The sequence below is a fragment of the Cuculus canorus genome, chromosome 23 (genome assembly GCF_017976375.1).
Source record: "Cuculus canorus isolate bCucCan1 chromosome 23, bCucCan1.pri, whole genome shotgun sequence".
Classification (NCBI taxonomy): Eukaryota; Metazoa; Chordata; class Aves; order Cuculiformes; family Cuculidae; genus Cuculus; species Cuculus canorus.
The window spans coordinates 5086998-5106101 of record NC_071423.1 but is presented as its reverse complement, the minus strand read 5'-3'; the positions used below and the strand labels follow the sequence as shown (position 1 = coordinate 5106101).

General features: G+C 60.8%; 2 protein-coding genes across 9 annotated transcripts; both read right to left on the bottom strand.

Annotated features, from left to right (window-relative positions):
- Positions 1 to 1075: 1075 nt before the first annotated feature.
- SIDT2 (SID1 transmembrane family member 2) lies at positions 1076 to 8454 on the bottom strand. Of its 5 annotated transcripts, XM_054087159.1 has the most exons (28): positions 8110 to 8452; positions 7796 to 7917; positions 7539 to 7700; positions 7405 to 7450; positions 7218 to 7319; positions 7064 to 7147; positions 6775 to 6886; positions 6616 to 6681; positions 6409 to 6502; positions 6223 to 6278; positions 5960 to 5971; positions 5771 to 5842; positions 5623 to 5697; positions 5355 to 5417; positions 4906 to 5027; positions 4753 to 4826; positions 4612 to 4678; positions 4413 to 4486; positions 4168 to 4291; positions 3975 to 4092; positions 3764 to 3900; positions 3579 to 3687; positions 2935 to 3011; positions 2812 to 2858; positions 2513 to 2618; positions 2318 to 2428; positions 2106 to 2219; positions 1076 to 1514 (listed from the first exon to the last, which is right to left on the bottom strand). In XM_054087159.1, the coding sequence occupies exons 1-28, from the start codon at positions 8296 to 8298 to the stop codon at positions 1452 to 1454; spliced, it is 2598 nt and encodes an 865-aa protein (XP_053943134.1). In that variant the 5' UTR covers positions 8299 to 8452; the 3' UTR covers positions 1076 to 1451. The 5 variants fall into 5 exon arrangements, with proteins under 5 accessions (XP_053943134.1, XP_053943135.1, XP_053943136.1 ...); XM_054087160.1 differs by lacking the exon at positions 5960 to 5971; XM_054087161.1 differs by lacking the exon at positions 5355 to 5417 and having other exon boundaries at positions 8110 to 8451.
- A 2382-nt stretch (positions 8455 to 10836) lies between these two features.
- Positions 10837 to 18618, bottom strand: PAFAH1B2 (platelet activating factor acetylhydrolase 1b catalytic subunit 2). Of its 4 annotated transcripts, none has more exons than XM_054087166.1 (6): positions 18466 to 18618; positions 16931 to 17018; positions 16463 to 16552; positions 15528 to 15644; positions 15196 to 15318; positions 10837 to 14609 (listed from the first exon to the last, which is right to left on the bottom strand). In XM_054087166.1, exons 2-6 carry the CDS (start codon positions 17009 to 17011, stop codon positions 14331 to 14333), a joined length of 690 nt encoding a protein of 229 aa, XP_053943141.1. In that variant the 5' UTR covers positions 17012 to 17018; positions 18466 to 18618; the 3' UTR covers positions 10837 to 14330. The 4 variants fall into 4 exon arrangements, with proteins under 4 accessions (XP_053943141.1, XP_053943139.1, XP_009569988.1 ...); XM_054087164.1 differs by lacking the exon at positions 18466 to 18618 and adding an exon at positions 18273 to 18400; XM_009571693.2 differs by lacking the exon at positions 18466 to 18618 and adding an exon at positions 18303 to 18372.
- Positions 18619 to 19104: the final 486 nt, after the last annotated feature.

The following is a 19104-nucleotide window of genomic DNA, read 5'->3' as shown; positions in this document are numbered from 1 at the left end:
TCTACCAGCAGGGCTATGGGGCTGCTATGGGGCTGCAGGGGGGCTCCCAAGCAGGGCTATGGGGCTGCTATAGGGTTGCTGTGGGGCTCCCAGCAGGGCTATGGGGCTACTGTGGGGCTGCAGGGTTGCTGTGGGGCTCCCAAGCAGGGCTATGGGGCTGCTATGAGGCTGCTATGGGGCTGCTATAGGGTTGCTGTGGGGCTCCCAGCAGGGCTATGGGGCTACTATGAGGCTGCAGAGTTGCTGTGGGGCTCCCAGCAGGGCTATGGGGCTACTATGAGGCTGCAGAGTTGCTGTGGGGCTCCCAGCAGGGCTATGGGGCTGCTATGGGGCTGCTATAGGGTTGCTGTGGGGCTCCCAGCAGGGCTATGGGGCTACTGTGGGGCTGCAGGGTTGCTGTGGGGCTCCCAGCAGGGCTATGGGGCTGCTATGGGGCTGCAGGGTTGCTGTGGGGCTCCCAAGCAGGGCTATGGGGCTGCTATGAGGCTGCTATGGGGCTGCAGGGTTGCTGTGGGGCTCCCAGCAGGGCTATGGGGCTACTATGAGGCTGCAGAGTTGCTGTGGGGCTCCCAGCAGGGCTATGGGGCTGCTATAGGGCTGCTGTGGGGCTCCCAGCAGGGCTATGGGGCTGCTATGGGGCTGCAGGGTTGCTGTGGGGCTCCCAGGCAGGGCTATGGGGCTACTATGGGGCTGCAGAGTTGCTGTGGGGCTCCCATCAAGGCTGTGGGGCTCCCAGCAGTGCTATGGGGCTGCTATGGGGCTGCAGTGGGGCTCCCAACAAGGCTGGCAGCACCCTGAGCATCGTGCTGGGAGGCCGTGGGGAGCCCTGGGCCCCCGTCTGCCCGTGCCGTGGGGGCCTCCCCGGGCACCCCTACCCCCCCCCAGCCCCGCTGCCCACACAGGAGCAAAGTGCAGACACTTTAATGCGAGTCCCTTCCCAGCGCAGGGCAGCGCCGGGGTAAGGGGGAAGCGACGAGTGGGGCACGCGGCCCCCGAACCCCCCCAGGGACACAAGGAGATGCGAGCGGGGCCTCTCTGCCACCCCCACCCCGGGCACCCCCGCCTCCCCCCCACAGGACTCAGGCACTGAAGAGAGACCCCCACCCTCGTGCTGGGGGGCACGGGGCTGCTGGCACAGCGCTCGCCCCGCCGCCGCGGAGCAGCAGCACCTTTTCCAGTGTCCCCACCAAGGACGGGTAACCCTGGGGGACGATGCCCCCTGGCAGCCCCCCCAGCCCCATTTTTGGCTACGACAGGCACGCAGCGCCAGGGAGGGACCTGGCCGGCAGAGATGGGGGGCACCGGGACCCCCAGGCTGAGTGGGGAGGGGGACGGAGCGCCTGGTGGCTTCCCTCCCCAGGGGAAACCCTCGCCCCGCAGGGTCCCCCCCGTCCCGGGGGCTGCGGGCGGCCGTTTGGCACGGTCTCAGGGCAGCGGGAGGCCGCGGGCTCCTAGAAGACGTAGATCTTGTCCCGCTGGACGCAGTCCAGGTCGTCGTCCAGCGTCAGCAGCACCTGCGGAGTGAAGGGAGTGGGGCTGCGGTGACCTGGGGGGGGGACAGGGTGGCCACGGGCTTTGTGGGGAGACGGGGTGGCCAGAGGCTTTGTGGAGAGCCAAGGTGGCCAGGGGCAATGGGCATGGGCTTCGTGGTGAGCCAAGGTGGCCAGGGGCAATGGGCATGGGCTTCATGGTGAGCCAAGGTGGCCAGGGGCAATGGGCATGGGCTTCGTGGTGAGCCAAGGTGGCCAGGGGCAATGGGCATGAGCTTCATGGTGAGCCAAGGTGGCCAGGGGCAATGGGCATGGGCTTCATGGTGAGCCAAGGTGGCCAGGGCTCCATGGTGAGCTGGGGTGGCCAGGGCAGAGAGCGGGGTCTCCACTGCGAGCTGGGGTGGCCGGGGGCTGCATGTTGAGCTGGGGTGGCCAGGGACAATGGTCAGGTGCCTAGCAGTGAACCGAGGTGGCCAGGGACTCTGTGGTGATCGATAGCAGCCACGGCAGCAGGCAGGGGCTCCGCAGTGAGCTGAGGTAGCCCCAGGGTAGCCAGGGGCTCTGCGGTGAGCCAGGGTGGTGGCCAGGGCAGTGGGATGCTGTGCCAGCACCTACCAGGAAGGAGCCGAACATGGCAATAGAAGAGAGAAAGTGCCAGATATCGTGGTCATCAAAGAAGTCGAGCAGGATGCAGTCGCGGTTGTGCTCCCGGGACTCGGCCGGTGTTTTCTGCCAGGACAGGGCCAGCAGTCACCGCTCTGGCTGTAGCCACCGCATCGTGCCCCACCGTACCCGCCCTGTGCCCACCGCGCCGCCCGCCCGCTCACCTGCCAAGTGCTGAGCCCCTGGAAGAAGAAGAAGAGCGCGAAGCCCCAGACTACCGAGGTGCCGATGATGCAGAGCAGGGGGATGAGCTGGATGCGCTCGCCGCTGCGGAGCTGGGGGAGAGGCCAGTGTCACCGTGCGGGTGGGAGCGGGCACGGATGCCCATCCCCACCCTGCCCGGAGCACCCGGCTCGCACCTTCATGATGATGTAGAAGGCGAAGTAGAGGAGGAGGTTGCAGATGCCGATGGCCAGCAGGTAGGAAGCGAAGTCATTGGGGCGCACGATGAGGCCGTAGGCAGCGCTGGGGACACAGGGACGGGCTGTGGGTTCCCAATCCGTGTGCCCCACCATCCTCCCGGCATGCCAGCAGCCCCAGATCAGCCAGCACAGAGGGACACGGGGGCTGCTGCCCACAGCCGTCACGAGCTGGCCGTCCTCAGCCCAGCCCCGGCTTTGGGGCGACCGGGGAGCGCTGAGCTGGGAGAAGCACTTACAGCGACCAGTTGATGATGTTTCCCATGACCAGGAGCACCATTCGGTCCTGCAAAGGGCGAGGGGGGCTGTGAGGGGCGGACGGGGGTCTCCAAAGAGCCGGGACCCCCGGTGCCAGCACTCACCACGTACATGGGCCCGCTGCACTGCCGCACGCAGTCCGTGTACAGCACGTGCAGGATGCGGCGCAGGATGCCCGAGTCTGCGGCATGAGGAGAGGCCGTGTCTCGTGGGGCCACCGCACTGTCCCCACCCACAGGACACCACGATGTCCCCATGCATGGAACACTATGCTCTCCCTGCCCATGGGATACCACATTGCCACCAACCCATGGGACATCGTGCTGTCTGCACCCATGGGACACCGCAATGTCCCTCACCCACAGGACACTGTGCTGTCCCCACCCATGGGACACCGCAATGTCCCTCACCCACAGGACACTGTGCTGTCCCCACCCATGGGACACCGCAATGTCCCTCACCCACAGGACACCAGGTTCTCCCCACCCACGGGATACCACGCTGCCACTGAGCCACAGGACACCATGTTCTCCCCACCCATGGGACACCACACTGCCACCAACTCATGGGACATCATGCTGTCTGCACCCATGGGACACCGCGATGTCCCCTACCCACAGGCTACTGTGCTGTCCCCATGCATAAGCCACCATGCTCTCCCCGCCCATGGGACACCACGCTGCCACCGACCCATGGGACACCGCGGTGCCCCCCACCCACCCCACTTATGGGGGTGCCCCCGCCTCACCCAGCTTCCAGCGCCCCATGTAGTAGAGCTGGGTGCTCAGCAGCAGCGTGGCCAAGATGTGGATAATGGAGAAGATGATCCAGAAGGCCGTGTTCCCTTTGCCAAAGACCTGCGCGGCGAGCAGGATGGTGGGCAGGGAGTCAAAACCAGCCGCCCCCCCCTCTGCCGGCACCCACCGTACTCACCACGCCGACGACGGAGAAGAAGATGACGAGGGCCAGGCAGGCGTAGGCGCTGTAGGCGCTGGCATTGATGTCTGGGTGACGCTTCTGGTAGAGCTTCAGCATGCAGAGCCCCGCGATCATGTACATGAAGGAGGTGTCTGCGGGGGGGAGAGCGGTCAGCGGGACGCGGGTGGCCCTGGGGAGGGTGGCAGGGGATCAGGGGGGCACTCACCAAACTGGAAGTTGGTGTAGTTGGGACAGACGTGGTAGCAGGCACTGAGCAGCCCCTCCATCATGAGGGCAGTGCCCATGGCGTAGAAGAGCCCGAAGTGCTTGGGGATGCCGCACTCCTGCGAGGAGGAAGGGAAGTTGGAGGGGTCCTGGGTGGGTGAGACCCCTCCCCGGGCATGCAGCCCATCCCTCACCAGCGCGTGGGCATCGTTGCGCAACAGCGCGCGGTTGTAGTTGATCTCCCGCTGCAGGATGATGAGCAGGAAGAGCAGACCCAGCAGGACGTAGCCCAGGTTGCTGAGGATGTTGTTGAAGGCGCTGTGGGGTGGGGGCAACATGGACTGTAGGTGCTGCAGAGCCCTTGCCCTCCCCAGCACCCCGCTGCAGCCTCGTCCCAGCCGTGGGGACCCCCAGACACCCATCATCCCCCTGAACCCACCTGATGTTGCCCAGCGGGTGGGCACACAGAAAGTTGTAGTAGCAGATGTCCTGGTTGCCGGTGACGTTGACAACCTGTGTGCGCAGGAGATGGAGGGATGGGAGCAAGGGGGGACACCCTTATGTCCCCATCCCAGCCGGGCGCTGCAGCCCCCGGCATTCTTAGGACACCAGTTTCCTGCCACCAGAGTCACTCTTACTGTTTGATAGGTGATGACGAGCTGGATGACCGGGAGGGCGTAGAAGACAGCGATGGTGGCGATGTTCCTGGGAGAGGCCGGGGGGTGTCAGGGGGCTGGGACGCTGCTCGATTCCCCCCATCCCCAATGCCCTCCACTCACCAGAAGTAGATCTGGTACTTCTTGCGCAGCACCCGCTTGTCCTTGCGGGCCAGGTCGGCCACGCAGAGGTATTGCTGGAAGGAGAGGCAGGTGGGGGCTCGCCCCGGCCGCGGGGAGCAGTAGGGGAGACAAGGGCCACGGGGTGGGACCCACCTTGGTGCGGATGACATTCTTGTCATAGTCGATGTCGGCCAGCGTGTCGTAGTCGTCCTCCTCGACGGAGCTGAGCGAGTCCAGGCGCGGCCGACCAGCCACGTTCTCCAGTGACCGCTGCCCTGCAGCCGAGCCAGGGCTGTCAGCAGAGCCGCCGGCCAGACCCGCTCCATGCGGGGACCCCAATCACCCCCAATTAACCGCTCGGCTGCCCTTTCGCCACCTCCCATCGGGGACAGGCTCTGCGCTGGGGATGGGCACCGGGAGGGCAAGCATCACCCCATGCCGCCGCTGGGCTGGGACAGCGAGGGGCCAGGACGATGTCCTCCCGTGCCGGGGGGCTGCCCTCGCTCCGAGGGAGGGAAGGGACGCAGGGATGCTCAGCGAAAGCTTGGGGCGGGACAGATTCTGGGTTGATTGGCCTGTCCCTGCCCAGTACCAGCATCTACCCATGGCAATGCCCAGCGGCCTCATCGGGGCGGGCGCCACGCGCCGCTTGAACTGCTCCTGCCCTTCAAAGGAAAGCGAGAGTTACTGAAGCAGAAGCGGTGACGAGTCGCAGCGGGGGACGTGGCCATCCTGACGGACATCCCGTGTGCACGGAGGGGTTGGCAACTCGGGGCGCCAGGAAAAGCAGAGCCAAGGTGCTACCGGCACTGCCTGGGCACGCCAGCTCGGCGCGGCTGCTGCCGCACCGACAACCGCCCCAGGACTTACCTGCGTAACCATAGGAGCTCTCCGTGGAGCCCACGCTGTCCGTGACGCCCTCGGCGCTGCTGGAGGAGCCGTTCCCTGCAAGGATGGACAGATGTGGGCACAGCTGTCCGCTGATGGGCAGCGAGGTGTGGGCAGGCGTGGCACTCACCAAAGGAGCCGTAACCGTAGCTCTCGTAGGGGCTGTGGCTCAGGAAGGAGTCGGGGATGCTGCGGGCGTGCCCTGCAGGACAAGGGGGTCTCCGTCAGCCAACCCCGGCCGTTCGGCACCGAGCAGCGCCCATGGCTCCGCCAGGGGAGCGTGGCCGCAGCCAAGGACAGAGCGGGCGCTAGCACCTACCCAGGAGGGATGCTGGGTCCCCGGGAAGCCATGGGAAGAGAGAAGAGAGAGACAGATGGGGTGAGACAGCCAAGCCCCCCCGCAGCCCCAGGACACCTCTGTCCCCCACCACCAGGGTCTGTCCCCGGGGAGCTGGGGGGCACGTGGGGCTCGGGGGGACAGCAGGGAGCTCCTGCCAAACCGAGGGCTTCACCACGGGCTCCAGGGGGTGAAACAAGCCAGAATCCCCCACGAAGAGCCCACCGGTGCCACCAGCCCCTCACCCGTGTCCAGGCTGGGTGAGTCCATGGCTGCCAGGAGCCCCTTCTTCTTCTGCTGCCTGCAAGGGACGTGGCCGTCAGCCGCGCCGTGCCAGGGTCCCCACCGCACCGGGACCGTATGCTGGAGACAGGGGACAGGATGGCACAGCACCCAGTGGCTCGGAGGGGACAGGGTGGCCGGGCACTCACCGGCAGCTCTCCCAGCAGGCGATGAGCAGCGTGAGGATGTAGAAGGAGAGGAAGATGCCCAGGCAGAAGAGCACGCTGCCCATGTACGCCTCGGCTGCGCAGAGCCAGGACAAGCCCTCAGGGAGGGCAGCAGCTCTGGGGACCTGCTGTGGGGTCCCCTGAGGAGCCCAGCACCACCCCCCCCACCGCCAAACATCCCCTCCTTACAGGTTATGGCGGGGGACACCATCACCTCCAGCATCTTCTGCCGGTTTTGTTGATCCATGGGCTCCTCTGGAAGAAGGCAGGCGCGGGGGCTCAGCTCCTCGCCTCAACCCAAGAACCCACCCGGGGCGGCACAGACCCCTCGTGTCCCCCCCGGGGTACCTGGGGAGGCGTTTTTGGAGAGGGGGTAGTAGGGCAGAGGTCCCCCGCACACCTCGTCCTCCGTCTTCACCACCACCACCACGTAGAAGCTGTTGCTGGGGAAATCCTTCCTCTGCGGCGGCCGTGCCGGGATGGGGAGAGACAGGGGTCGCGGTCAGTGGAGCGCAGACAGTGGGGTCCCCGCTTTCTGCATCCTCCCCAGAGTGAAAACCAGTCCCACCAGTGCCAGGCAGGAGCTGGGAGGGGCACAGCCCCATGGCTCAACTCCATGCCATGGTCCCATGCCCACCTGCACGGTGATGGCCGCCTTCTTCGTCATGGTCTGGTACATCCCGATGAAGGCCACGTTGTTGTCCAGGTCGTAGACAGGGCACTATGGGGTGGACGGATTGTCAGTCCCGCCGGGCATCACCCGGGTGAGAGGTCCCACCACTCAAACCTACCAGGATGTCCTGGATGGAGATGACGGAGCAGGGGAAGGCCATGGCCGAGGTCACCTTCACAATCACCGAGTCCATTCCCTTGGGGAACTCATACTTGAAATACTGGGGGGAAAGGGTCTGTCAGTGCCGTGTCGGCTGCGCCCCCTCGCCGGGCTGAAGGCCCTCTCCCCCACCACCATCTCCTCACCTGGGGCTGCGCGGCCGTGGCATTGAAGCTGAACCTTTCGTTCGTCCTGCGTAGAGCACGGAGAAGGAGAAGGACGCGGTGAGGGCAGCCGGCAGCAGGCGAGGACAGGTGCCGGGGTGCAGGGCTGCCCTCACCGCAGCACGAAGTTCTCCACGCGAGTGACCCGCAGCTTGTAGGACGTGTTGAGGGATAGCGTGGAGACATCGACGTAGAAGTGCTGGGTCTCCACCTCCGCCTTGGTCTGGGGCTGGCAGAGCGTGCGGCTCACCTCCTGGTATGCGTATTTCCGCTGGTACCTGGGCAGGCAGAGCCGTGTTGCACCCACCGCCCCGACGGGACCCCCGGGACCCCCGTTCCTCAGCCGGGCAGCGCCCACCCCACCCATACTCACAGCCCCCGGAGAATGAGTGGCACCTGGAAGGAGACCACCGCCTCCTTCTGCCTCACCACGAAGAGCACGGGCAAGTCTTTGTGGTCGGAGAGGACGTTCACCGACACCCGCACGCCCTCCGTCTGCGAGGAGAGCGCGAAGGCGAGGCGTCAGCCAGTTGGCCGGGCTCGCCACCGCCAGCTGGACTTTGCCCGGCTGTCGTGGCATGCGTCTCTGCTGGGGACACCATGGGGACACCAACACCCACCCCCAAAGACACCGGGGAAGGGGAACCCGTGGGGACAGCAGCCGGTGTGGCCACCTCGCCGGCTCACCCAGTTCCTCCGGACGCTGTGGTTGAAGGCGTAGATGTGGAGCAGGTTGGCGTCCACCCAGTCGGCGTAGGTGGTGTCAAAGACGGCCTCCTTCTCCTCCACCTTCCGTTTCTCGGGCAGCTGGGGCAAGGTGGGCGGCAGGGCCAGCAGCGCCCAGGCCAGCAGCGCGGCCACCCCGCTGCCCAGCATCCCGCCAGCATCCCCGGCCGCACCCGCGCCGGACAAGGTCCGCTGGGGCGGGACGGGGTGGGACGGGATGGGATGGGAAGGGGATGGGGATAGGAAAGGGATGGGAAAGGGAAGGGGATGGGAAAGGGAAAGGGAAAGGGAAAGGGAAAGGGAAAGGGAAAGGGAAAGGATGGGATGGGACGGAAAAGGGATGGGAAAGGGAAAGGGTGAGATGGGATGGAAAAGGGAAAGGGTGGGATGGGATGGAAAAGGGATGGGAAAAGGAAAGGAAAAGGATGGGATGGGATGGGATGGGATGGGATGGAAAAGGGATGGGAAAGAGAAAGGGTGGGATGGGACGGAAAAGGGATGGGAAAGGATGGGATGGGATGGGATGGGAAAGGGCGGGATGGGATGGGACGGGATGGAAAAGGGATGGGAAAGGGTGGGACGGGATGGAAAAGAGATGGGAAAGGGAAAGGGTGAGATGGGACAGAAAAAGGATAGGAAAGGGTGTGATGGGATGGGATGGAAAAAGGATGGGAATGGGAAAGGGTGGGATGGGATGGGCTTGGGAAGGGACGGGATGGGATAGGAAAGGATTAGGATGGGATTGGGAAGGGATGGGATTGGGTAGGCAGGGATGGAAAAAGGATGGGAAAGGGAAAGGCTGGGACGGGACGGGGCGCTCAGCCGGGGTGCGCCCGGGCCCCCCGCCCCATGTCGAGCCCCGGCGGTGCCGGTGCCGGCTCGGAGGCTGCTGTGGGTGCTGCGGGCAGGCCTGGGGGTGCCGGGGTCCCCGGGGGATCCGCGGTGCCCGTGGCCGGTTCCGGGGCCGGTGCCCAATGCCGGGACCGCCCCGCAGCGTCAGCAGCGCCGGGAAGTGACGCGGGAGGGCGGGGAGAGCCCGAGGGGGGAATGGGGGAGCCCTGAGCCGCGGGGGGACCCCTGAGCTACCGGGGGAGCCCTGAGCCACCGGGAACCCCTGAGCCACCGGGGACACCCCTGAGCCACCGGGGGACCACTGAGCCACCGGGAACCCCTGAGCCACCGGGGGGACCCCTGAGCTACCGGGGGACCACTGAGCCACGGGGGAACCCTGAGCTACCGGGGGACCACTGAGCCACCGGGGAACCCCTGAGCCACCGGGGGAGCCCTGAGCCACCGGGGGACCTGCCCTCCATCGGGCCCCGGAGGAGCCCCAGCCGGGACCCTGGAAGAGAAAGCCCTGCCCTGACCTCTGCCTCATGTCAGACCCCATAGGAGAAGCCCCTGCCCCATAGGGAACCCCACAGAGGAAGCCCTATCCCATAAGTGAAGCCCATGGCCCGTATGGGACTCCACAAGGGACTCCTGCCCCTATTAGACCCCATAGCAGAAGCCCCTGCCCCATAGGGGAAGCCCTATCCCATAAGTGAAGCCCATGACCCATATGGGACTCTACAGGAAACCTCTACAGGGTCATATCAGACCCCATAGGAGAAGCCCTTGCCCCATATGGGACTCCATAGAGGACTCCTGACCCATATCAGACCCCATAGGAGAAGCCCCTGCCCCACAGGGGAGCCTGCAGGAGAAGCCCTATCCCATAAGTGAAGCCCATGACCCATATGGGACTCTACAGGGAACCCCTGCCCCATATCAGACCCCAGAGGAGAAGCCCTTGCCCCATAGGGGACTCCATGGAGGACCCCTGCCCCTATCAGATCTCATAGGAGAAGACCCTGCCCCATAGGGGAGCCCACAGGGAGACCCCCTGGTCCATAGCAGAGCCCCTGTCCCATATGGGACGCAGCAGCCTCCTTCACGGGTTGTCACATCCCAGCACCAGACTCAGATGGGTCAGTGCGGCCACCCAGTCCGGACAGATGAGCTGTGTGGTGGTTGTGGGGTACCAGAAACTGTGTCCAGCCCCGGGTGGCCAGAGCAGGACATCCTCCTCCCTGGCCACTGCCTCACGGCTCCTCTGCGTCCAAGCCACTCGCCCAGCCCGGCTACAGCCAGCACGGAGGCACGGAACCATTCCCCACGCAGGCACCGCTCCTCTTCCAGTGGATTTTTGCAATCCCACAGCCTCCCCTCCCACTCGCAGCACCCTTCACCACCACAGCCTGATGTAATCCAAAGTAACTCCTTGTTTTTCCACAGCTTCATTCATGGGGGAAGCAGAAGTGAAGCCACGCAGCAGTTTACTGCGCATCTCCAACACCCTCATCCCAGCTGCTCACAAGCTTCCCTCTCACACCCTCTGTTTAAGGGCCTGGTGGCATTTTCATCCCAGTTTTATGTGCCTGCCACTGGGTTTTTTGGCTCTGACTCCCCTGTGGAAATGGTCAGCCACACCTGACCTGACAGAGAAAGCCATTTGCTAGTCCTGAACGGACATCCAAGAGCTCAGCTGCCGGTTTCCCTCCATTCTCTGCGGGACAAACACCAGGAGACAAGAGCGCTGCTGCTATTGTGCACTTTATTTCTACAGGTCCTCTCGGTGAGGAGCCCCAAGCGCTTTTCAGCCAGTCTGCACGCTGCTTCCAGGGGGTGACGCTGACGGCAGATGGAACGACGTGCTGGGGGGACAGATGGATGCCCATGCAGGAGCGAGAAGCAGAACTCCAACCTGCGTATCACCTCCGCTGGGATGAGTGCACACAGGGCTGCATGATGTGTGTTCCCTGCTCAATAAATCCAGTACAAGCTGATGTCCTGTCAAGAGACACTGGGCACCTGCAGAACCTCGGGGCACAGGATCCGAGCTCCACATGGCAAAAGGAGAGGGAAAACAAACAGACAAAGCCCCCAGTGGAGCTGGGGGAGGAGTGGCTATTAAACGAGTGAGGATGGAGCCAAGCGTGACTCCCAAGGCATCTGGGAGCGGCCGCTGCAAGGGCAGCCGGTGGGAGGTGCGTTTGGCAGTTCTGGGCACAGGGCAACAGCTCCCCAGCCTCGCAGACAGCGAACAAAACGAGCCACCGACACAGAGGGGGGAGGAAAGACGCCTCAGTCGCGTGCACGCACGCACACACACACACAGGCTGCAAGACGGTGGGGTGAAACAGTGACATTTATATTGCGATACGCACTAACAAAGCGAGTTCTACCAGCTGATGCATTTTTGCCAAAGCAGAATCACAATTTGTGACTCCCGGGGAGGGTTCAGGGTGGTGAGCGGTGACGGGCGCTGCCTGTGGGCAAGGTACAGGCTTTCCTCCACACTGGTCCCTTCCTGTCATTCTCCCATCCCCTGGCAAGTTACAGAGGCTCCTTCCATCCTTCCACACCTTTTTCTCTCTGCTGCACTGAATACGAAACTGGCGATGCCCACACAGAGGGGACAGCGGGCTCTGGTGCTGTTGAACACAACCAGGCTGCTTAGGGAGCAGAGAAGCCCCACTGGCCATTTCTCTCCCAGGCAATCCTGAACAATGACACCGTTCCCGCTGTCCTAGCCTCAATCCCAAGGGACATCGGTCGCCCAGAGCTGGAACTAAAGATTTTCTACACTACAAGACGCTCGGTTTTTAGTATGAAGTCAGCGAGGAGGGAGAACCCATCCTTGCCCTCCCACACCACGGTGGTGAGCGGGGCAGTTTCTTACTAGGAAGCAAGAAGCAGAGCTGAAGTCTGAGCAGACGAAGCCATTCTCGCTCTCCTTATGCAGCACCAGCAGCACCGCAGGGTTACGGAAGCAGAGGAGAGCTGGGAGCACCCAATCAAACACAGAATGCAGCACCGTAGCAAGCCAAGCCAAGCCAAGCCAGTCTCGGTGACGCTGGAGGAGGCTCAGGAGCCAAACGTCCTGGCCTGCTCGGCGCCCTGCCAGGAGAGGCTGACTCACACCGCGCACAGAACAATCCTGGGTAGCATCACTTGAGCCAAGTACGCAGCGAGAGCAGAGAGGGAAGCAGGGATGCACAGATTAAACCAGCATGCTGCTTTCTCCCCTTCTCTTGAAAAGCTCAGGAGGAGCAGAACGTGGTTTATCCTGTCTCCCAAAAGGTGTGTGGCGGGTGGGATAACTCTCCAAGAACCCTCTACCACAGCTTATTTTTAACATCTCGCTCTCCACTCGCCCTTGACCCAACTCCTCAAGTGAGCACCTTCTCAGAAGCGTGAGCAGTGTTCCCTGAAAGCCCATCCTGCAAGGCAGCGAAGCTCCAGACCACAGAGGCGAGTGAGCCTTGGGGAGCAGCGCGCTCCTAGCTTGGCTCGTGGGGGTTGCACCGTAACCCCTCTTCTACTCCGCAATTTCCTATTTCTCCTGGCAAGGGGAACGCTTCACCTTTCCTTCATCTGTGTGTAGACCACAAATACTGGAAACAAAACAGACACTACGCATGCAATCCAGGCAGAAATCTTGCTATGATAAAGCTACAGGAAGAGGGGAATGTAGTGGGGACACCGAGGAATTCCCCAGTGCTGGGGTACAGGCGGCATTCCACACCAGTGCCTTTCATTAAAAAAGGGCGGAAAGACTACACTGTACCTACGTAGCTGCAGACACCAAAACACCCCTTTGGAACACGAGGAGAAGTGCCCAATAAAAGCTATCTGTTCCTCACCAATTTACCTGCCGGGCAGCAGAACCCGCTCACAAAGAGAGCGGAGCCCTGCGTCAGCAGATCGCGGAGCGCAATTCCACAGCATCGAATTCCAGCAGGTAAAGCCAGGGCGGAACAGGCTCTGTTTAAAATGGTTTTCTTTGCAAGTTGAGTTATCCATCCACTGGGGCTCTGCCTTTCGGGTCCAAGCCAGCTGCCTTCTGAACAAGAGAACCTCTCGCTGTTGAAGGAAAGGCTGTTTTCATACAATCAGTCATAGACTACAACCAGCTCTCATCACAAAAACAAACCAAACCAGAATCCCAGCTGGCCACAGCCCTGCAGGAGGGCACCTCCCCTCAAGCTCTCCTATCCAGAGTGAGGAGCAGCTCCCAGGGCAGCAAAAACTATGCCTTTAATTTGCTTTTTACTGTAAGAGGCTGTAGTTGCTCAAATAAAATGTTTATACAAGTAAAACAGAAGCGATAAAGAAATATACACCTTGGAATCTGTAAAGCTTCAGAGTGATTCAGGCCTTCAAGACAGGGCCAACCGATCAGAGGGGTTTCTTTTAGAAAAAAAGGATCTAACAGTCACTTAAAAACCAAAAAGAATGACAAAGAGCACTGCAGAGAGCCCTGCGGCACAGGCATCGTGGAGAAAGGACTGTCGCTTCTAGAGAAGCGACTGCCCTGTGCAGTGTTTACAGGACAATTAAAATCCTCAACTGAGCAACTGTTAAAAGGCAGCGACACCACACGCAGACAGGAGCAGAGAACAGGACGGCCAGAAGCACCGGAATGAGACTGCCCTGGGGAAAGCGCGGTGGGAGGAAAGGGGAAAAGCACCCCAGCTAGCAGGCACGGTGAAATCAGCACAGAAACAGGCACCCGCGAGAGCTACACTGGTGGGGTTAACCACTTGCTTCTTTATGCTTCTGAATTCAGTTCATGCTGCTTCAAAAAGGGGCGAGAAAGCAACAAGAGTCACTTAACCCTCCCAGAAAATAAACTCAATCAAACAAACAAAAAACCAACCCAACAAACTCTAAAAGGCAGGACCGAGTTTGAAAAAAATGCATCTGTTCCGGCTTTTGCGAGTGGAATGTGATTCGTGTTCACGGGCTAATACACAGCGCACAATCCCTACAGCTGGGAGCGGTGAGCGGGAGCCGTGCGCGGGCGGTCAGACAGGCTACAGGGGTTCTAGGACAACCACAGAGCAACGAGACATGAGAGGGGCACAGAGCAACAGTCCTGTTCTCCTGTTAAATGAGGAATGGTTTAAAAGTAAAACTCGTCTTCAGCTAATTTCCTCCTGCAATAAAACCAACCGAGCCGGCCCTCGTATGTACAAGACCAGTTAAACATCAGCCTTCCCCCTCAAAACACTAGGAACGAACATCCGGTAACATTCTACAATGGAAAAGTGCTTTAAGAAAGAAGGATTCTGTAGTGCCAGTGACAGAACTGATCTGATGGGCTGGATGATGCTGTTAATGCCGACGCCGGCTGCTCAGGCCAGGGCAGCTCGTTTCTCCTCGGGGGTCTCCTCCAGCAGCTGCATGATCAGTTCGTGGAGGGGTTTGCAGATCTTTGCGTAGCCCCCTCCCGTCAGGTGCAGGAAATCAAACATGTCGTGGTAGGAGATGGTGCCATCGGAGTGCACGAAGCCCACGTCCACATCCAGCAGCTGGACGTTAGGCAGTTTGGGGAGCGAGGCTTTGAGCAGATGGTTCACCTTGGCGTTCTTCTGCCGCAGTGGGTTTGGCTTCTCTCCACGAGGTAGCAGACCCTGATGCAAGAGGGAAGCACAAAAGAGCTTCACAGGACTTGGACAACACAATGTCTGCGTCCCCTTCCAATCCAGGCAGCCTGTCCAGACTTACGAGTCCATGACAACAGCAATTCAGCCCTTGCATCAGAATTTGCACAGATCTAGTTGGGAATGCAACCAAAGAAGCCAGATGTGCTACAACGGGCCAGGCACTTGCTTGCTTTTATTTCTCCCTTAATAGATCAGCAGCGCTCATTGCACTGAATGCCACCGCCCAGCTCCTTGCCACAGAGACACTGCCTGATGTGCAAGACAAGGAAACCAATCAGCACTTCCAATCCCTGCTCCAATCTGGGCACCGTTTTTGCCCCCACAGGACTTGTTTAACTATGTCTCTAAGTTGGGCAGCGCTGCCGCTAATGGAAACGATCATTGCCATCTGTGGAGAGGATGAAAGGGCGACACTCGCAAAGCCAAGGGAAGACGGGAAGCAGGCACAAAGCACAAGATAAACTGAGTACCTGCCCTCCCCTGTAACGACCAGTAGCTCCCAGTACCGCAGCAGCATGGGGCTCAGTTTATTTTCCCGCGCCAACAGACGTACCAGCACAATCACTTTGGCCTGTGGCTGCTGGGTGTTGATCAGGCGCACGATAGCCTCGATTCCCCCTGCCACTTCTTCCGCTGTGTTTTCATGGTTGTTTGTTCCAACCCAAACAACGATGACCTACAGGGAGAAGAAACATTTGCAGCTTCTTCAAATCGAGTTGGAATTGGATTGCTGACCCTGAAAACCCTGTGTAAGCATCACCCGCACCCTGCCAGCTAGGCCAAGACTCAGGTCAAGCGTCAGTTTGGCTCAGGTCTGCACCACCCAAGCCCTGAAGTCTCTTCTGAGCCAGCATGGGGCTGCCTGGTTCAGTTTTCTGTTCATACCTTCGGTTTAATGTTCTCCAGTTCCCCATTCTTCAGTCTCCATAGAACGTGTCCTGTGGTGTCTCCACCAATTCCAAAATTCAACGCATGAAGAGGTGAGAAGAGTTCTCGCCATATCTGCAATCAGAAACCAATTTGCTATTTCAGAGCTATTTCCTGATCATGAAAGAGGAGCGATGTCTCCAGGGACACGAAAAGCAGTCACAAAGCATCCTCCCAAAACTCACTTCTGCAGGGCATTTAGACCCAGGACGAGTCTTTACCTGGAGGGAGCTGCTGAGGTTTGAGCACTGGCAAAACAAAGGAAGGGAAAGTGCTCTCCAGCAGTGATTTGCCCTGCTCGGCAGTGACAAAGAGGGCTGGGTCTGTCACAGAGCACCGTGTCCCCTGCATCCCTACCAACAGGGCTCCTGAAGGAGGAATCTATGACCTGAACAAATCCTTTTCCTCACCACGGGACAAACGGGATCGCTCCAGGAAGCCGCTGGCGCAGAACACAGCTGCGCAGCCACTACTGCGGCGGAGCTAAACTCTTCCTTGCTCCAAAAGAGCTCTAGGGAAATTGGGTGTGCTGATACTACAGCACCCCAAAAGTGAGAGGGTTGTGTTCTCGCCACCAAGATGCACCTGCAGAGAACCCAACAGCTGCCCTCAGGAGCCTGGAATCTGAGACTTGGGAACTAGCAAGGGGTTTAGTACTCATGTCAAAGTGGAGGCAGTCAGCGACAGCTTCAGATGAAAGCTGCAAACAGCTTACACACAGGCTGGGAAGACTTTGTACGAGCAGTGGGAAGTTAAGGAAGGAAGGCAGGATAAACCTGAAGGGATGGCGGTGAAATCGGAACAGAAAAGACGGAACTGTCAGTCTTAGGCGTGATCATCAATCACCAAAGAACCACTCTGGAACCCCCTTGTCCTCCTTCCTTTAGCGATACCTCATACTGCTGCAGCAGCTGCACCATGGAGTCGCCCACGAAGAGCACGTCAGGCTCCTTGTCCTTGCAGTCCAGGACGAATCTATTGTGCTGTGAAAAGAAAGCAGCAGGGTGAGCTCTGGCTGAGTGCTTGGCCAACAGCTCCGCCTCGGTATCTTTGCTGCAAGGGACAACTGCCCAACCAGTTTCCTAGTTACTGAGCTGTGCCATTCCCACCATTCGTAGCATCATGGAATGGTTTTGGTCAGAAGGGACCTTAAGGCCCATCCAGTTCCAAGCCCTGCCATGGGCAGGGACACCTCCCACTGGATCAGGGGCTCCAAGCCTCATTTAACAAACCAGCCACCAGCTTTGGAGCAACAGAGCTGCTACGGCCTTGGAATGGGAACTGTGGGCAGGCAGCGCTCACCCAACAGCCCCCAGCTTTCCAGGAAAGAGAATCCAACCTGGCGCGACTCCCTGGCTCACCTGTGACATCCACCGGTCATCGCCCTGGATATCTTCAGCAGCGTGTGGAACTGCAGCTGGATTGGAGTCTCCCTGGCTCATCCTGTTCCTGTGGAAAGAACATCTTAGAGGAGCTCCCTTCAGCTGTGCTGGGGACAAAGGCTCCCTGACATGCCCAGTGGATGATTCCATGTGTTGCCTCCTGGATGACAACAATACCCACTTTATCCCAGGTGATAGGATGGACTAGTTTGGGTCAGAAGAGACCTCAAAGCCCATCCAGTTCCACCCCCTGCCATGGGCAGGGACACTTCCCACTGGATCAGGGGCTCCAAGACCCATCCAACCTGGCCTTGAACACCTCTGGCTCTGCAGATTCCTCCTGGAGGCATTGATCAGATACCTCAGCTTTGATCGCAGCCAGAAAGACCCTGCGGATCAGCCACTATTAGTGTCGGAATATCCAGCTTACAGTGGCTGAGCCCGGCTGCTAGGCGGGATTATCCGGCTGGAGGGGATAGGGCACCACAGTGGTATTGATCTTGAAGGATCTAGGATCTACGGCAGGAGGAGCACTGGGATACGGTGTCCAGCAGTACCCAATGCCACAGCATAGCCCTTCCTTGCTCCCAGTGAATGGCAGCCCTGGGGAGCAGCGGGGCCAGACATGGACTCTCTGTTTCAGGAGAGGGTGCAGCACGGAACCAGGGGCAGGGTTGGTCTGCAGGGCTGTGAGGGGAGCTCCTTCTCCTTGTAGTCCTCCTCATCATCTTCATCCTCATCCTCCCCTTTCCCTCCCTCATCTTCAACCTCATCCTCTCCTTCCTTGTCCTCCTTGTCTTCAACCTCATCCTTCCCTCTCTTGTCCTCCTTGTCTTCGACACCATCCTCCCGTTCCCTCCCTCGTCTTCATCCTCATCCTCCCCTTTCCTCCCTCCTCATCTTCATTCTCATCCCCTCCCTCCCCATCTTCATCCTCATCTTCATCCTCATCTTCCCCTTTCCTTCCCTCATCCTCCCCTTCCCTCCCTCCTCATCTTCATCTTCCTCCTCCCATTCCTTATCCTCCTCATCCTCCTCATCCTCATTTTCATTTTCATCCTCCTCCTCCCTTTCCTTCCCTTTTCTTCTCATCTTCATCCTCTTCCTCCTCTTCTTCCTTCCCTTCATCCTCTCCTCGTCCCCTTCCTCCGCCGCTGCAGGCGGGCTCTCTCCCCCGCCCCCCTGCCCCGTTTCCCTTCGGATTCCACCATAGGGCGGTTCTACCGCCGCCCAGCGCCGCGCCCCGGGGCTCTCTCCTCCCCTACACGGCGGAATGGCGGCTGCCCGTCCCCTCACGGCCCCATTTACCCCCCGCACTCACGGCTCCCCCCGCGACTCCATGCGCTCTCGCCGGCCGCTACCTCCCCTCGGCCCGGCTCCCACCGCGCCTGCGCCGCCACCGCCGCTTCCGCTTCCCCGCCCAGAGCCGCTTCCGCCGGAAGTCCCGCCCCGGAAGACACCGTGACGTCACCCCGACCCTGACACTGTTCGGCGGCCTTAGGGCCGTCCCTAACCTTAGGGGTCGGGAGGACGGACTCGTCCGTTCCGAGCGGAACGCGATTGGCAGAGCGATTGCTCCGCGTTCACCGTTTCCCCTCGGTTTAGCTTCAAAACGGCGGCGCCGAGGGGCCAGAGCGAACCAATGGGGAGCGGGGACGGGCGAAGCTCGGCCAATGGGGAGCGCTGCGGGCGCGGCCACACGCACGGGCGTGGCCTAGTAGGAGGAGTCGGGAATGGGCGTGGCCTACCGTGAGAGAGGCGGAATCGCAGACCAGTGGGCGGGGCTTGACTAGAGCGGACCAATGGGAAACTGTAATGGGCGTGGTCTCACGTATGGAGGCATGACCAAATGTGCGGGGGTGTGGCCTGACATGGACAGACCAATGGGAAAGCAGAGTGGGCGTGGCTTAACGTGAAAGGGCGTTACGCGGCCAGAGTCCACCAATGAGACGCATAGAGGGCGTGGCCTAGACGCAAGGAAGGAGAACACCGCTAACCAATGAGAAACGTCGGGGGCGGGACCCAACCAATGGGACACAGCAGGGGGCGGGACCACCTTTACCCCATGAGAGACGCCGATGAGCTGGATCCAGCCAATGAGACGCGTCGGGGGCGGGACCTACGCCACCCAATGGTTGTCTGGGGCGGCGCCG

What these genes read in the sequence shown, in the direction of transcription:
- SIDT2 (XM_054087159.1), bottom strand. Translation starts at nt 8,298, where the DNA reads ATGCTGGGCAGCGGGGTGGCCGCGCTGCTGGCCTGGGCGCTGCTGGCC. An exon ending in CCTTCTACATCATCATGAAG is followed by an intron (nt 2,429 to 2,512) that starts GTGCGAGCCGGG and finishes CCTCTCCCCCAG; the next exon opens with CTCCGCAGCGGCGAGCGCAT. An exon ending in AGGGGCTCAGCACTTGGCAG is followed by an intron (nt 2,220 to 2,317) that starts GTGAGCGGGCGG and finishes CTGTCCTGGCAG; the next exon opens with AAAACACCGGCCGAGTCCCG.
- PAFAH1B2 (XM_054087164.1), bottom strand. Translation starts at nt 18,292, where the DNA reads ATGGAGTCGCGGGGGGAGCC. An exon ending in ATGGAGTCGCGGGGGGAGCC is followed by an intron (nt 17,019 to 18,272) that starts GTGAGTGCGGGG and finishes TTCTTTCCACAG; the next exon opens with GAACAGGATGAGCCAGGGAG. An exon ending in AGCTGCTGCAGCAGTATGAG is followed by an intron (nt 15,645 to 16,462) that starts GTATCGCTAAAG and finishes TTCTGATTGCAG; the next exon opens with ATATGGCGAGAACTCTTCTC.